Source organism: Mchenga conophoros, linkage group LG23 (genome assembly GCF_057382185.1).
Source record: "Mchenga conophoros isolate Kocher_MC1m ecotype Shallow Benthic linkage group LG23, M_conophoros_male_GT1.1, whole genome shotgun sequence".
In the NCBI taxonomy this organism is placed as follows: domain Eukaryota; kingdom Metazoa; phylum Chordata; class Actinopteri; order Cichliformes; family Cichlidae; genus Mchenga; species Mchenga conophoros.
In genome coordinates, this window is record NC_140547.1 from 7,477,939 (window position 1) to 7,493,954 (window position 16,016).

The 16,016-nt window shown below is 44.8% G+C and overlaps 3 protein-coding genes across 3 annotated transcripts; 1 reads left to right on the plus strand and 2 right to left on the minus strand.

The window, feature by feature from the left end:
• Positions 1-1,145: 1,145 nt before the first annotated feature.
• LOC146546586 (uncharacterized) lies at positions 1,146-3,029 on the minus strand. The gene has a single exon (XM_085263870.1). The coding sequence runs from the start codon at positions 3,027-3,029 to the stop codon at positions 1,824-1,826; it is 1,206 nt and encodes a 401-aa protein (XP_085119996.1). The 3' UTR covers positions 1,146-1,823.
• Positions 3,030-8,854: 5,825 nt separating this feature from the next.
• Positions 8,855-11,351, minus strand: itpa (inosine triphosphatase (nucleoside triphosphate pyrophosphatase)). The gene is made up of 8 exons (XM_085265427.1): positions 11,225-11,351; positions 10,916-10,973; positions 10,761-10,825; positions 10,611-10,684; positions 10,488-10,519; positions 9,556-9,668; positions 9,399-9,475; positions 8,855-9,202 (listed from the first exon to the last, which is right to left on the minus strand). The coding sequence occupies exons 1-8, from the start codon at positions 11,285-11,287 to the stop codon at positions 9,067-9,069; spliced, it is 618 nt and encodes a 205-aa protein (XP_085121553.1). The 5' UTR covers positions 11,288-11,351; the 3' UTR covers positions 8,855-9,066.
• Position 11,352: 1 nt separating this feature from the next.
• On the plus strand, positions 11,353-16,000 carry mettl13 (methyltransferase 13, eEF1A lysine and N-terminal methyltransferase). The gene is made up of 9 exons (XM_085265426.1): positions 11,353-11,686; positions 12,967-13,239; positions 13,321-13,789; positions 13,877-14,076; positions 14,175-14,364; positions 14,605-14,769; positions 14,876-15,088; positions 15,188-15,319; positions 15,535-16,000. The coding sequence occupies exons 1-9, from the start codon at positions 11,534-11,536 to the stop codon at positions 15,825-15,827; spliced, it is 2,088 nt and encodes a 695-aa protein (XP_085121552.1). The 5' UTR covers positions 11,353-11,533; the 3' UTR covers positions 15,828-16,000.
• Positions 16,001-16,016: the final 16 nt, after the last annotated feature.

Here is a 16,016-nt window from a genome sequence, read left to right on the forward strand (position 1 = left end):
TCGGCCCGTTGGGTTTTGACGAGACATGAGCCACCTGAGACTGTTGTGGTCAGTGAAGATAGTAACATGAACACCTTCAACATACGGGCGGAAGTGTTCCAGAGCCCATATCACAGCGAGGCACTCCTTCTCTGAAGTGCAGTAGGGGAGTTCAGCTTTGTGAAGGGAGCGACTAGCAAAAGCCACAACGTACTCACGACCCTTGTCATCCTTTTGCATCAACACTGCCCCAAGACCAATGTCACATGCATCGGCGTGAATGGAAAAGGGACGGTTGAAGTCTGGAAATGACAGGATCGGGGCTGATGTGACATGATCCTTCAAAGTGTCCATGGCCCTTCGACAGCTGTCGTCCCAGTGGAAAGCATTGTCCTTTCTGGTGATGGCGTGAAGAGGTTCGGCATGGCGGGCATAATTCTGAATGAAGCGTCGATAATAGCCAGTCAAGCCAAGGAACTGACGGACGTGTTTCACTGAGGTTGGGGTATCAAACTCCTTAACCGCCTTTACTTTGTCTGGATCGGGCTTAACACCTGATGATGTGATGCGGTACCCGAGAAAGGTGAATTCATCGAGGCAGAATTGGCACTTTTTGAGCTTCAATGACAAGCCAGCAGCCTGGAGTCTGCCCAGCACCTCCTCAAGATCCACTAAGTGCTGTTCAAAGGTAGGTGAGGCGATAACAATGTCATCCAGGTAGACTGTGCACGTTTTGTAAATGAGGCCAGCAAGCACAGAGTTCATGAGTCTCTGAAAAGTTGCAGGTGCGTTGCAGAGCCCAAAGGGCAGCACCCGAAACTGGAAGAGACCGCAGTGAGAGATGAAGGCAGTTTTAGGCTTCGAGTCCTCTGCTACAGCAACCTGCCAATAGCCTCGCGCTAAGTCCAATGTCGAGACAAACTTTCCTCTTGCCAGAAAGTCCAAAGACTCATCTACACGAGGCAGGGGATAAGAGTCTTTTCGGGTAACTTGGTTGAGCCCTCGAAAGTCCACACAAAACCTTGGTTCCGTGGCCGCTCTATTTACAATGACTACAGGAGCTGCCCAAGGGCTTGTGGAAGGTTCAATGATGTTGTCCTTCAACATTTGTTGTACTTGTTCTTCAATCACACGTTTCTTAGCAGGTGACGTGCGATAGGGTGGGAGATTGACAGGTGTTGCATTGCCAGTCTCTATGGCGTGCTCAGTGAGAGCCATTCGACCAAGTTGACCATCAAACAAGGAGCTAAACTTGCTGAGCAGATTGAGTAAAGCATCCTTGTTGTTCTCTGAGAGACTTGCTTCAGACAGTTTGGCTGTTAAGTCTGAGCGAACCAAGTCCAAAGACATCAGTGTTCCAGGTGAACGTGAGTAATCATTTTGAAGGTCCTCTTCATCGTCTGCGAGTGGGCAGGGGATGTCCTCAATGTAGACGGTTCTAGTGGGAATGTGAATAGAAACAGAAGCTCTTGGCATAAAATCCATTCCCAGAATGAAAGGAGAGGACAAATCTGGTATTATTGCAAAACGCTGGTAAAAGTTCTTGTTCATGAATCCAATATTGAGCCAAATAACACCGTCAGGGATACAGGGAGCATTATTGGCAAGGTTAACTGCAGGACCATTCCACTCACTTGTGTTTCTAGGGTGAGAGTCATTTACTTGAATGAGATCTGTTCGTACAGCCGAGAGGGAAGCACCCGTGTCGAGGGTAGCATCCACAGATGAAGCATTGAAGTTCACTTTCGTTCTTAGTGGGGTATTCCAGTGGACTTGTGAAAAATTGTCTTCCAAGTGTCCAAGACTGTGTCCACCCTGTAGTGAATCGGGCGTGTGAGGCTCCGTTAGTAACTGGGGGAAGGTTGGCCTCTGTGAAATGTCCTCCCCCCCCTGTAGTTTCCCGACTGCCTGTATTGTGGCTGGGATGTGGTGCTGCTTAATTCCACCTTTTCATGGCCAGGGTCAGAGGGGCCAGGTGCCGGCAATGGCTGGACTGGGCCATGCCTAGCGGTGTTCGAGGCTCGTTGTGGCAAATGAGGTTGGGTGTTACAGTTTGGGCAGGTGCGTGTGGTGAACCCTGGCTGAGAGCATTTGAAGCAGTAAGGTTCAGGCTTATAGTTGTCTTTGCTACATAAAGCAGGCTGTGGTCTTTGTGGTCCAAGCACTGAGTGAAGCTCATGAGCACGTAGCAGCAGGTCCATTACAGAAGTGACATTAGCGCCATACAGGGCAACTCTGTATTTTTCAAGAGCATGTTTACTAATTAGGTCGATTCTGTCTTTTTCAGGTGGAGGACTCTTCAGTTTGTCAAACTCACTCAACATGTGGGCAACAAAGGTTGGGAGTGGTTCGTCCTGAGCCTGAACACGATCTAAAATTCCTCTCAGGATGCGTTCTTGGTTGTCGGAGGGCAGAAAAACTGTCTTAAACAGTTGACAGAATTGAGCCCATGATGTGATGTGGGAGCTCAATGCCTTGAACCATTTCCCGGGCTCTTTTGCAAGAAAGTGTGGCAGTTCGTTTAGCAATTGCCCATCGGTTAGGTTCAATGAGGCTTTGTATGTGCCAACTGCATTTAACCAGTCCTCAGGTTGCACTTTGCCGTCCCCAGCATACACAGGAGGCTCCAGTTTTGCGTGATGTAAAGCTGCCGCAATCACTCTGGAAGTGCTGCTGAGCTCAAGTGAGTGAGATGGGAGAAAAGGATTTGTAGGTTGAAATGGGTTGCTGGGCAGGAACGGATTGGTACTGTTGGTGGGTTCAGTTTTGTCTCTCGCAGGAACATGAGGTGTCGATGTGGCCAATGGGAAAACAGGAGACTGTGGGACTGCAGGAGGGGGAGAGCTCCCCATTGTGAGTTGGTCCCACTGCCTTAGTAAACTCTGCTGTATGTTCAGTGAGTCACGTAAACAATCACTAAGCTTATTCACCTCAGTTCTTAACTCCACCACTTGTTGGCTAAGGCTAGGAGTCACATTTTCAACTATCTGGCACATAGGTAATGAGGTAAGTTCCATGTCTGAGTCAGAGTCGCCTGGGCAGTGTGCCATTGTGATTTCAAAAAAATTAAGCCGCTCCAGGGCACAGTGTAGTTATTGATATAGTAGTAAAAGAGTCAGATCAGACTAGAAAGACAAAAATGCAAAGATTAATTTTAAATCGTGTCGTTATACTGAGCCGAAGACCAGCACCAACGGTTGTAGTCGGCCAAGTTCTCACTTACATGTGCTACAGTCAGTCTCAGCAGAGGGAAAGGGGAATGGAAAGCCAGCAGAAATGTTCATGTCCAGGCTCTCCACAGAAGAATTAATCCTTAGAAGACGAAACCAACAGCACGTCCAAATAACAAATCCACGGAGTCCATTCGCGTCGCGGAGTCAGCTTCTCTCTTTTTCTTTCTCCCAAGCAGAGCAGCGGCACACCGCGGTATCCAGAAATTAGTCGGGTCCCACCTGAGCTGAGGCTGCGGCCATGGCTGGAGAAAACGTCCGAGCGTCCGCAAAACTTGGGGGATTTCCGAGACAGTTCACGTGCTAGAAGAGAAGAATCCTCGGCGGGATGCAAAAATCGTCTGAAGTCCAAGGGGAAAAAGTTCGGGCGCCAGTTGTAACGTGCGGTGGAGATGAAGCCAGCCGCGGAGGTGTGCAGGTGGATAGCGAATGAGCAACAGCTTCTGACTTTCCAAAAAGTACTCATTTATTTACAATATCAAAAATAAGTGCTACCTCTACCACACATTACTGAAGAGCACACTAGTCCGCGTACACACGGGAGCATCCATTACAGGAGGAGTGCGAAGAAGAACAAAAAAGGGGGTGACACCAGTCGTGAGACAGGAGGCGCCGCCATGTGGTGATACACTGCATTACGATAGCAACTGTTACAGCCTAAATGTTGGCCAATCAGAAGTCTAGAAGCCTCGGTGGGAAAAAGTAAACAAAGCTGGGGCATAGAAGCAGAACCGAGTCGTAAGTGTGGAGGGACAGTAACTGTGTGTATATGTAAGCATTTAAACACTGCAGAGAGTAGAATTAACAGTAACAGTATTGTAGAAATTCATTTCACCGAAACAATAACGTGGCGCACAGTGTGACGCATGCACCAGTTTATTGTATTTCCAGACTTGCTTTCGGCACAATTTACAGTGCACGCTACTCTGTTTTTGTCAGACTTGAAATAGCCGAAATACCTTCACACTACGGAACTTCTATGGCTCTTCCGTTTGACAATCTCTCCGGCATTGGAACCATCATCTGTTTTCTCTTCGGTCACGCTCGGTTGATTTTTCTAGTCGGCACACTCATTTCCTCCATTACGCGCTGGCTCCATTACCCGCTGGCTCCTTCCCAAACAAACACACGTGCGGCTTGGCACTTGTGCTGTACGTAACAAGTCACGCGACGTGACGCTGCGGCTGTGATTGGTTCGGCTCTGCGCTACTTAATTTGGATTGGCTGACCTTTTTTTTTTTTTTTTTTTTGAGGACAAGAGCGGCGAGGTCTATCGCGATAGCTTAATTTCTCTATCGAGTAAAAGTTATATCGCGATACATATCGTTATCGTTCTATCGCCCAGCTCTAGTGCAACGATACTCGTATCGATATTGAACCGTTCGATACAGTGCTTTCGGTTCGGTACGCATATGTATCGAACAATACAAAATTTGTAATTTATTTTATCAACTTTCCTTCTGACGATGCTGTCTGTGTTGAGCGCTCAGTAAATCTGCGTTCGACTACTCAGCCTAGGCTGCACTGTCGAGCGCAGATCCACTGAGCGCTCAACACAGACAGCATCATCAGAAGGACGAGCGCAGGGCAAGCTAGCGAGACAGAAGTTAAGCTCTCCTTGCAACATGGCAAATTGAACCTTCCCCACCCTCATTCAGATGTGGCGTTTGGAATTATTTTGGTTTTCATGTGATGTATGACCCTGAAGGTAAGCGCATCATGGACTAAAGTAAAACAGTATGTTGGATGTGCCACGCAATGCTCAATTACATGGGTGGGAACTAGTGTGTTAGCGAGCAGTTAGCTCGTTAAAGTGTTAGCCGTCTAGCCCCACGCAGGGGTAGCTCGATAACGGAGCACTAGTGGGAACACAACGAATATGACTGCACATTTACGCCGACATCATCCTAGTGCAAAGACAAGTGGAAGCAGACAAAAACAACAAGCATGCATGTTACAAACTTTACCCCAGTCATTTAGACAGCCGTTAGCACATGATTCTCCTTATGGGGACCTGATATGTTTAATATTGTGGCGAGCTCAGACAAGGAGGAGAGGGAGGTGTCGTTTGGTCTTGCTTACCGTGAGCTAGCCAGGGAGCACAGCCGTTTATTGACATCTGCAGAAGAACACTGCCGCTAGCTAACTGCTCAGCGCGGCAACCGCACAGCAACAACAACACACAGAGCGCCCTCTGACCCCGGAAGGACACACCGTCGCAGCGAGAAGGCGTCACCCGTCACTATGGCAACATAAACAAAACATAACTGTACAAACAGAACCCTGAACAGCCCTGACCCGCTACATAGCCCCCGCCTAAGGGGTCAGTCGTCCCCGACGACCCCATTGCCCCACACAAAGTCCTGCAAATGTCCAGGTGCCTTCTTTTGGCGCACCGGCCGGTCACGACCGGCGGGGGAAAAGTCACTCGGGTCAGAACATGGGGTGCCACCATCATCCCACTTCTGACACTAATGTGGCGAGCTCAGACAACGAGGAGACGGAGGTGTCGTTTGGTCTTGCTTCCCGTGAGCTAGCCAGGGAGCACAGCCGTTTATTGACATCTGCAGAAGAACACTGCCGCTAGCTAACTGCTCAGCGCGGCAACCGCACAGCCACAACAACAACACATAGGGCGCCCTCTGACCCCGGAAGGACACACCGTCGCAGCAACAGGGCGTCACCCGTCACTATGGCAACATAAACAAAACATAACTGTACAAACAGAACCCCGAACAGCCCTGACCCGCTACAATATGCTGCTGAGAATATAGCCCAGAAGAAGCGTATAGTATAGCTTTTATTTTGGAAAGAGCCATTTCTCTGTAATAAACTCTCTTTTCCAAAGATGAGTGACTCCTCAATCAGATACAGGTGTTACCGCGCCAGATCCGCGGCCCCGAACCGTAGTAAGGAAACCTCTGGCAGTTACTTGAAGGTTCCGTAACTGACTCGTAGCCGGCAACAGCTTACTATACAGGTCAACTCCGCTAGCAAAAAGATCGAAGGAGGCGTAGGAAACTGCTTCACCGAACTTTATTTCTTCTCTAAGGCACGAACACAGCGTACAGTGGGCTGAAACAGTTTACTCACAGCGAGCATCGCCGACACAACTCTGGCTGTCGAGGGAGTTATTATATTCCTTTTATTTATTTTCTTTCCGTCTCTTCTGTAGCTAACCGTTACTTTTTCCCCTTCTCCGCTCTCTCTCTTCACACACACACACACACACCAGGCAGTCCCGCTACACACATCCCGAATACATTTCCCATCAGGCTTCATCCTTAAAGGGCCATGCCTGTAACACAGGGCTTGCAAAATCGGGCTAGCGATTTTTCCAGTCGGGCTACCAAAATCTATCTCTGCCCTGCCCGTCGGGCTATTGTAGGAAGGAAAAATTTATGTCAATGCTTTTGCATTCTTTCGGAAATGTAGCTGGGTAATTATGTCATTGGCATCGGTGAGCCACTGTCAATATGTGACATATTGAAATCGCGTTTGAATTTGCGCTTGTTTTTTGCTTTCACTTTGCAAATATCCAGGTGCCTTCTTTTGGCGCACCGCCGGTCACGACAGGCGGGGGAAAAGTCACTCGGGTCAGAACATGGGGTGCCACCATCATCCCACTTCTGACACCAATGTGGCGAGCTCAGACAACGAGGAGACGGAGGTGTTGTTTGGTCTTGCTTCCCGTGAGCTAGCCAGGGAGCACAGCCGTTTATTGACATCTGCAGAAGAACACTGCCGCTAGCTAACTGCTCAGCGCGGCAACCGCACAGCAACAACAACAACAACACACAGGGCGCCCTCTGACCCCGGAAGGACACACCGTCGCAGCAACAGGGCGTCACCCGTCACTATGGCAACATAAACAAAACATAACTGTACAAACAGAACCCCGAACAGCCCTGACCCGCTACAATATGCTGCTGAGAATATAGCCCAGAAGAAGCGTATAGTATAGCTTTTATTTTGGAAAGAGCCATTTCTCTGTAATAAACTCTCTTTTCCAAAGATGAGTGACTCCTCAATCAGATATATTTATTTTTTTAATTATTTTTGTTTCAGCAACATTAAATTTAAAAACTGTACTTTTGAGTTAAAATATATATTTATAATTTTAATAAATGACAAATTAAAAAGGCATGAACATTTTTTTTGTATCGAAAAAATATCGAACCGTGACACCAAAGTATCGAACCGAACCGAACCGTGAATTTTGTGTATCGTTGCACCCCTAATGTATATATATGTGTGTGTGTGTGTGTGTGTGTGTGTGTGTGTGTGTGTATATATATATATATATATATATATATATATATATATATATATATATATATATATATATATATATATATATATATAATTTTTATTTATTTATTTTCCTATTCCAGAAATCAGTATCTGGATTACAACATTTTTTTTTAAAACTCTGTCCAAAAACTTTAAATCTGAATGGCTTTTTAAGAAAATTCAGAAACTTTAGCATTATTAATCTCTATAGTTTGGATGGTACCAGGAGTAGAACTCTTTTTCTTGGAAACAGATTTTTTAAGTGCTGCAGACACTCTTTAGTACAAAAAAGGCAAGAAAAAATGAGCTGCAAGTAGTACTAAAGTAAGTAAAGTGGAGTGAATGAAATATATTGTGAGATTTCTACATATGAGGCTGAAGACACTTAGAAATCTACATAAATAGACCCCAGGGACGACATAACACATTATCAGCCAAAAACTGTATCATATTAAAATCATGAATATTGTTCCTGTTAGTAGGCTTGGACAGTGTATTGAAATTTAGGTATCATGCCCTTATCATACCTTTCAAATGATCCAACATTCACACAGACAGTGGGGCTTTGATTAATGCTTCAGCACTTACAGTAATTGTTTTGTCTTTTACCTCTAGTAACCTGAAGCCTGGCAGGCAGACTTCGTATTCTGGGAAAAACTGGTAATGTTTCCTGACGAGAACAAAACAGCTCCCATGTTCTTTTTTTTTTGCAACTTGTTATTTCAACTCCCAAATGAGAGTCAGAGGTCTAGGGAAACAGGGTGGTCGGTCCTGTGTTTGCACTTTTATTTCTGAAACTGTTACTTTTACTGATTATCAATGTTATTAACTAGATGGGAAAAATTTACAGTGTGCAGTGCTTCATGTAGGAAAGATAAGTGAGAACAATACACAACTGATTCAAGTGATTGAAGTGATTAAACAGTTGGTAACAGTAGAAGCAGACACATGCTTCTACTGCTGTGGAAGCATGCATCACTGATTCAATACATGTGGGAGATATTAGTCACAGGTGTATGCATAGTTCCTGCTTGGAGGCTTTCACTTCATGGGTCATTTATAACCCAAGATTCTTTATCACTGTGGTGTTTGTACTGAACACCCCGCTCTCCCTTTCAGGGACCCTCCCCTCTCTGGACTCTAGCCCTGTGCTTCCCTCCCCAAATCCAGGAGCCAGTCTCAGCCACAGAGGAGTCTGCTGCTCTCATCAGGACCCTGGAGCTCTTGTTTTTTATGAATTATACTCTTCCTCAGTCTATCTCTGTCAGTCCTTGGAAGCAAAAACTCAGAAGGTTGTCTCAGAGTATCCAAGAGGTAATATTCAAAGAGAAATGTTCACATGGACTATTGCATTTGTTCAAAACCATTTATTAAAAAATAAGAGAAAACAGATATTACGCAGCACTTTGCCCGCTTAAGAGACTACGGGTACGCATCAAAAATGTTTTATCTTTTGTATTTTTCTGGGCTAACAAACAGTGTCGTATTAAGGAATATTTTCTCCCTTTATATTTGATGCATAATACTGCAACTTCAAAGCCTGAAGTTGGAGCAAAAGTTATCTTTAGTCTTCCTCCTTTTTCTTCTTCTTGGTCTGTGGTGTGGTATTGTTGGTTTGCGAGAAATACTCAGACATGGCAGCAAGCGCCCGGTACCGGTGGGAGATTGAATTTTTAACTTCTTTGGGCAGTTCAGCATAGCTGCAGAGAAGTGAGAAGAAATTAGTAGTGAAAATTATTATTTGATACAAATGTTAAATAATAACAGTAATACTTCATCCCAAGTGCACCGCATGAAGCAAAAAGGATTTTGTATGGTTGATAATGCAGAGGCAGTGTGTTAACCTCTGGCTCCCCTTGTTGGTCGAAAGGGGGAAATGCAAATTGTTTTGCTTACGTTTTGTCATATCCATCTGGCTGGAAACAGGGATCCCAGCCAAAGTCTCGAGGCCCTCTGGGTTCTACAATGCACCCCTGAAAATACCACAGGAGTCAATTCAAAATGCACGCACAAAAGCACAAACACCAGGACAGATTTACAGAGACAGACTGACCTCTGTTTTCCCTCTGAAGAGCTGAATGGGTTCATCTTTCCCAGCAGAGTACGCAAAAGTGCAGAGAGCCCATGCAGATTTATCCTCAAATCCAGCTAGAAGTTTGTACAAGCCTAAAACGTATTTTAAAAATAATAATTTAAAGAGAAAAAAAAAACAACAACAACAAAAAAAAAAAAAAACAACACCCCTCAAAAGTCAAGACTAGTTTTTCTAAAGAAGCTCTGCATAATACCAGAATGTTGATTTGGTTTATGTGAAGTGACCGTGCGACTTCTTCAGTATCAGCTGACTGCAGGTTTATAAACAGATTGTAAAATTTAACTATTAAGGTGCTTGCATAAGAATGAGCCACACGATCAGTTGATGACTACTGATATGCAAATATGAATGGCCATGAGTACTACTAACAAAGAACTGGGGAATGGCTCCAATCACGGCATTGTAAGATGGTAGGAGATTTACTTTTAGAACTGAGGAAGGGGGCCTCTATTTTTATATCAATGCCCTCCTCGCTCAAACCTTCATTCTTTCCTGTCCAGAATCTGCACATCTTCATCAAAAGATTGGCCTTTGGCTTGTAAGTGTAGACTGCCAAGTTCTGGCCTGCTTAGGTAACACTTCCGTGCAACATGCCTAGCCAGCAATTCTTTGGTTTTTCTGAAGAAAATTCTAATTGGCATATCTGGTCACGTGAGTCATTGTTAAGCAATGGTGCTGATCTTTATGCAACCGTACTGTCTATAAGGTTTGGGAGCCTGCAGTGAAGTCATCTGGATAAGGGATGACAGGTTTCTCCAATTGAAAGCAATCTGCCCAAATGAACTGAATCAACTTTCTGGGATTTCCTAACTTGATTATCAAGCATTCATCAAGCTCTGAATACGTTTGTTTAAACAACACATTTTGATAGCATTTATTTCATTACTTACCTTCTGGTTTGAGTTTTTCCAGGAACCATTTACTATGGAAACAGATATTTGTTTTAAAATTGACGCTCACTATCACTATGTAAGATGATACCGTTGAATACATACTTTAGATAGTTGACTTACATGTAAGGACCAGGTAATCCCCCCAAAGCTCTGAAACATAGACAGGTGTCCTCTACTATGACTGGTCCATCAATCTGAATTGGGGGGGGCGGGGGTGTTAAGGCACCGTCTTTAATTAATACGTGATATGGCAGTGGTATTACATTGTACCTGTCGTGCAGCCTCCTTACACTTCTGTATGGAGATCTCATCTGGCTCTCCCTGGTATTCAGGCACTGCATAAAGAAAATTTTGCAAAAGCAATGACCACATAATTTTAATGTATTTATTTTTCTTTAGCCGGTGGTGTTACTTTTGATACTCACAGTCGATCTTTTTCGCCACTAGTTTGTAGGGAAACTTGTCGCCCAGTATCTGAATGACCTGATGGATCACAAACAAGCAGACGAAGCATAAATCTTCATAAATCTTGTGAGGCCTTTTTGTGGCAAACGAAACAAGGGATTTCTGGATTAAGTTACTGCTCCAGTCTCAATCTCACTTTAACTAGCTAGCTCAACATGCAGCATGAAAAGGACCGTTAAATGAACACTATTCTTCCTGGAACGGATTAGAAAGGCCACTCCGACCGTAAACATACAATCCATCTCAGGTATGAAGTATTTGTTTCTTACTTCTTCAAGTTTTTTTGCGTTCCCTGTCACGAAAACCACAGACCTTCCAGCGGGTACCGCCATGATGAATTGAACCCGGATGACTAACAACAGCGAACCGAGCACTTCCACATATGCAGCGACCAATAACAGCAACTCTGAAAGCCTCAGCCAATCATCGTTAAATCTGTAGGGGCACTCCACCAATCAGCAAGCGGTACTGGAAGCAATGTTGTCCGGGTGGAAATCAGAGCCAAGTGCCATGTGTAGAAGTGGCTGTAGGTAAAGTTACGGTAAAATCTGCAACGTTTTGAACCATCACAGACGACCATGAGTCTTTTACCTCGCACCGCCGAGGAGTTCAGCTCTGCTGAGTACTGGGAGAAGTTTTTTAAGAAGAGAGGGGAGAAGGCTTTTGAATGGTATGGAGACTACAACAAACTGTGCGGTGTGCTGCACAAATACATCAAAGTCCAAGATAAGGTAAATTGGGTGACGAAGGGGTTTGGCGAAACACTCACTGTTTCTTTTAATACTGCATTAAGAAATTTAGTTTGCCACATGATTTCAAGAGCAACAGTGATATGCAGAGCTGCAGTAACTACAGAGAGCTGATGTGCCAGATCATCAAGATTGAGGAGAGAACTGATGATCAGCAAGCAACAGTATGCCTTTATAAAGAGAAAGAACACTACAGAGGCAATGTTTGTTTTGAGTGTTTTAATGGAGAAATATAGAGAAGGTCTGAAGGAGTAGCACTGTGCTTTAGAGAAAGCATATGATAGGGAGTCAAGAAAGTAACTGTGGTACTATGTGAGGAAGTCAGGAGAAGTATGGTAGGGTAATGCAGACATATATGAGGTGTCCGGTAGGGGTGACAGATTGGTTGAAGGTGGGGGTGGGATTACATCGGGGATCTGTTTTGAGCCCCTTCTTGTTTGCTGTGGTGATGAATAGATTGACCGTTGATGTCGGGCAGGAATTTCTGCAGATGACAGACAGACACATGACCTGTGGTGAGAGTAGGGATGCAGACGGGAGGGAGCCTTGAGAGATCCAGTATTCTCTGGATAGAAGCCCAATGAAAGTCAGTGAAACGAGACAGAATACATGTTTGTGAGTGAGAGGGAGATAGGTGTAAAGAGGAAGAGGCGTTAAGGTTGCAAGTTTAAAAAGTTGGGGGCAATGAACAGTGAACAAGAGAGATGAAGTGGGGTGGAGAATTTTCAGGGTAATTTGTAACAGAATTATGAAAGCAAGAATGAAAGTGAAGGTTTACAAGATGGGACTGAGACCTGCTATGATGTATATTCTGAAGACAGTGGCACTAACAAAAAGATAGGAGGCCGAGCTGGAGGCAGAAGAGTTGAGTGTATCAGAGGAAAAACGCAGGTCAAGCAGTTTGGAGACAAAGTCAGAGAAGCAAGGACGGGTTTGGACCTTTACAGAGAAGAGATGGTGGATATATTGGACAAAGAATGCTGAATATGAAGCTGTCAGGCAGGAAGAAAAGAGAAAGACTTCAGAGAAGGTTCATGGATGTAGTGAAAGTGGACATAGGAGGATGTGAGGGACTGGATGAGATGGAAGCAGGTCATCTGCTCTGATGACACCTAAATAGGAAAGCTGAGCAAAGAAGAAAAGTTTACCAAATCATCCACCTCCTGAAATGTTTATATACTTGGGTGTTGCTAACACTGATTGTGCCTTGGTATATTTCTTGCCTTGATAAGTGACCGCTAGGCTTTATTTCTGTCCTTCAGGTGCTGGTGGTTGGTTGTGGTAACTCTGAGCTGAGTGAACAGATGTATGATGTTGGCTACAAGCATCTGACCAATATAGACATTAGTGAGACTGTGGTCAACAACATGAACCAGCGAAATGCTGAGCGCAGGCCAGGCCTTACCTTCCATCAGGTGGATGCTACTAAAACTCCATATGAGGATGCAAGCTATCAGGCTGCTCTGGACAAGGGCACCTTAGATGCTATGGCATCTGAAGAAGAAGGAGCTTTGGCCAGGAACATGCTCACAGAGGTGAGAAGCAGGTTGATCAGGCTGTGCATCATCAATATACACCTCTGCATGAACTTCACTGTATTTTTCTTGTGTTTCCAGGTGGGTCGTGTGCTAAGTGTCGGGGGTCGTTATGTCTGTGTGACACTGGCTCAGGAGAGCGTGATCAAGTTGGCTGTGGAGCATTTTGTTCAGCTCGGCTGGGCAGTGAGGCTCCACTGCCTGCAGGAAGAAAACAGGACAGAGGAAGACTCGTTTGCTCTGCCTGTTTTTGTTCTGGTTTGCACCAAGTTCCGTCAGCCTATGCCCACACCCATTCTTGAGATGTGCCTCGGAGAGGATGGAGCCCCTGTCCGTCACACGCATGTTTCTGAACTGTTGTCAGCTGTGAGGGAGCATCAGGCTTACTCCGTCTTGAGAAAGAGGCTCCGGACGAACACTGATGCCAACTCAAACCTCTCACTCACGCTCTGCCATGCAAAGACCGGCCTTCCCAGATACACTCTTACAATACAAGATTCTCCACCAGGTGCTAAGGTTCCAAGAGCAAACCAGTTTGCTATATTTATCGGTGAGCCCAGGCTTCAATTCATCAAGTTTCTGCCTTCTAATGGAATTGGGTGTATTTAGTCCTTTGATTTGTTGTTTGTTTTGTCAGTTCCTCAAGGGAGTGAGACAGCCTGGCTCTACAGCTCTGGTGAGGGGCGGAGGCAGCTAGCAGCCAGTGCTAACTTTCGGCGCTTGGTTATTGTATCAATGCACAGGAATCAGGAGTACACAGAGATACAAGCTGTCCAGTCAGAACTCTCACCAGTGGTGATGGACCTGGCTCCCCCGGGTATGCCAGCCAACCACCAGGTAACCACTCATAAGCATCCCTTTTTTAAAAACATGCTATGTAAAATATTAACAGTCTAAAGAAGCACTTTCCTTTGTGCTCTTTTCCCTGTTTTCAGGTGCCATTTCTGTCTGTGGGAGGTGACCTTGGCTGGCGAGAGGAGGTTAGCAGGGGAGTGAGTCAGCTGAGTGGGGAGTATTGCGTGGAGAATGTCAAAGGAGAGGACGGAGAACTGTATCGCCGACTTGTTTTCCTGTCTAATGCTGCCCTTGTCCAATCAGAGAGCCGTCTGGTCTCATCAAATACAGGTAATGTCTTGTACTTTCCTGATTTGTTTCACTTAATAATAAAGTATTTTTATGAATGGTCTTTTTACAAGTAAATAATTAACCTACTGAGCACAACCAATGATGCACAGACATACAGTATAGGGAGATTACCAGTTAATACCAGAATGCATGAAACTGAGCAAACCAAAACGCAAAAGGAAAAAACAGAAGATGTTGAAGTTGTACAGCTCTTAATTTTATTGTTTTGTATTTGGGCAGCGACAAGTCAGAAGAAAAAGAACAAAAGGAAGGCCAAGGCATCAGCAGCTCCAGTAGCATCTTCAACCTCCATGACTGTGGACAGTGGCTTCCTCTGCTGTGCTCACCATGAAGTCATGGTGGCTTGTCTTGCTATGCTTGGCGTGGGGATGCCACAGAACAAAGGTGTGTGTATGTAGGAAGAACCTATCATGTAATTCATGCATTTATCACTCTTCAGTTGCTCTAAAATATCACATTCAATTAAACTTCATTCCCTAATCCTTCCTAGACATCCCAGTGTCAGTGCTCCTGGTGGGGCTCGGTGGAGGAGGCCTTCCACAGTTTCTGCGGGACTTTATGCCCAATGTAACTATTGAAGTTGTGGAACTAGACCCAGTTGTGTTGGAGGTGGCTAAACAATGGTTCGGGTTTCAACCAGATGACCGTTTGACTGTCACTCTTGGGGATGGTCTGGAACGCATTTGTGCACTGGAAAAAGAAGGTCAGTGAGGGTGTGGATTACAGTGCAATTAAAAGTAATCCAGTGAATATAATGGTTCATCGGTATTAAAAATAAAGTATGTTTTTTCCTTTTCTCTAGGTGGTCATTTGTTTGATGCCATCATGTTTGATGTAGACAATAAAGATAGCACTCTGGGTATGAGCTGTCCTCCTGCTGCCTTTGTAGAAACCCCAATCCTGCAGAAAGTCCGTAACTTGCTAACTCCCAGAGGTACAGAATCATTTTAAAATACTTTATCTCTTATGCTTAAATCTTATCTTTTTTGCTAAATTGATGTGACACTTGCAACCAAAATAAAATAGACTAATAAACAGCCATACTTTTATCAGTCTCAAATATGACATGTTACTTTTTGATACAAACAGTTTATCAAAGTTATGTGCTTAGTTTTCAAGTAATATCCTTTCTTTATCTCTCCCTGCCAGGTCTGTTCATACTGAACCTTGCATGTCGAGACCCAGCCTTGAGGAAAAGCGTGCTTGAGCGTGTCAGCGGCGTGTTTCCCACCATCCTGTCTCGAAAGATCGAGGAAGAGATAAATGAAGTCCTTCTGTGCACTCGTGGTGAAAAGGAGACAACGGACGCCACCCACATTTTGCCATCCTTAAACCAGGCAGCCAAGAATCTGCAGAGTGCACTGTGCTCCAGCGGGACTGAACCCAGCCGTAGGCCGCATATAGACATTGCAGAGTTGCTAAAAGACTTGAGAATAGTGTGAAGCATGTTTGTGACCATTGAGGGCTGAGGTTAACCACGTGTCGGGACAGTGTTTGAGATTGTACGACAAACATATTAAAATATGGGAAAAAGTGCTTTGACTTTGCCATTCAGTACAATGTCATTTAAAGTGTACATGTGTAACATAAGCAGTCACAAATAAACGTTTTATCCTTTAAACTTAAGTAGT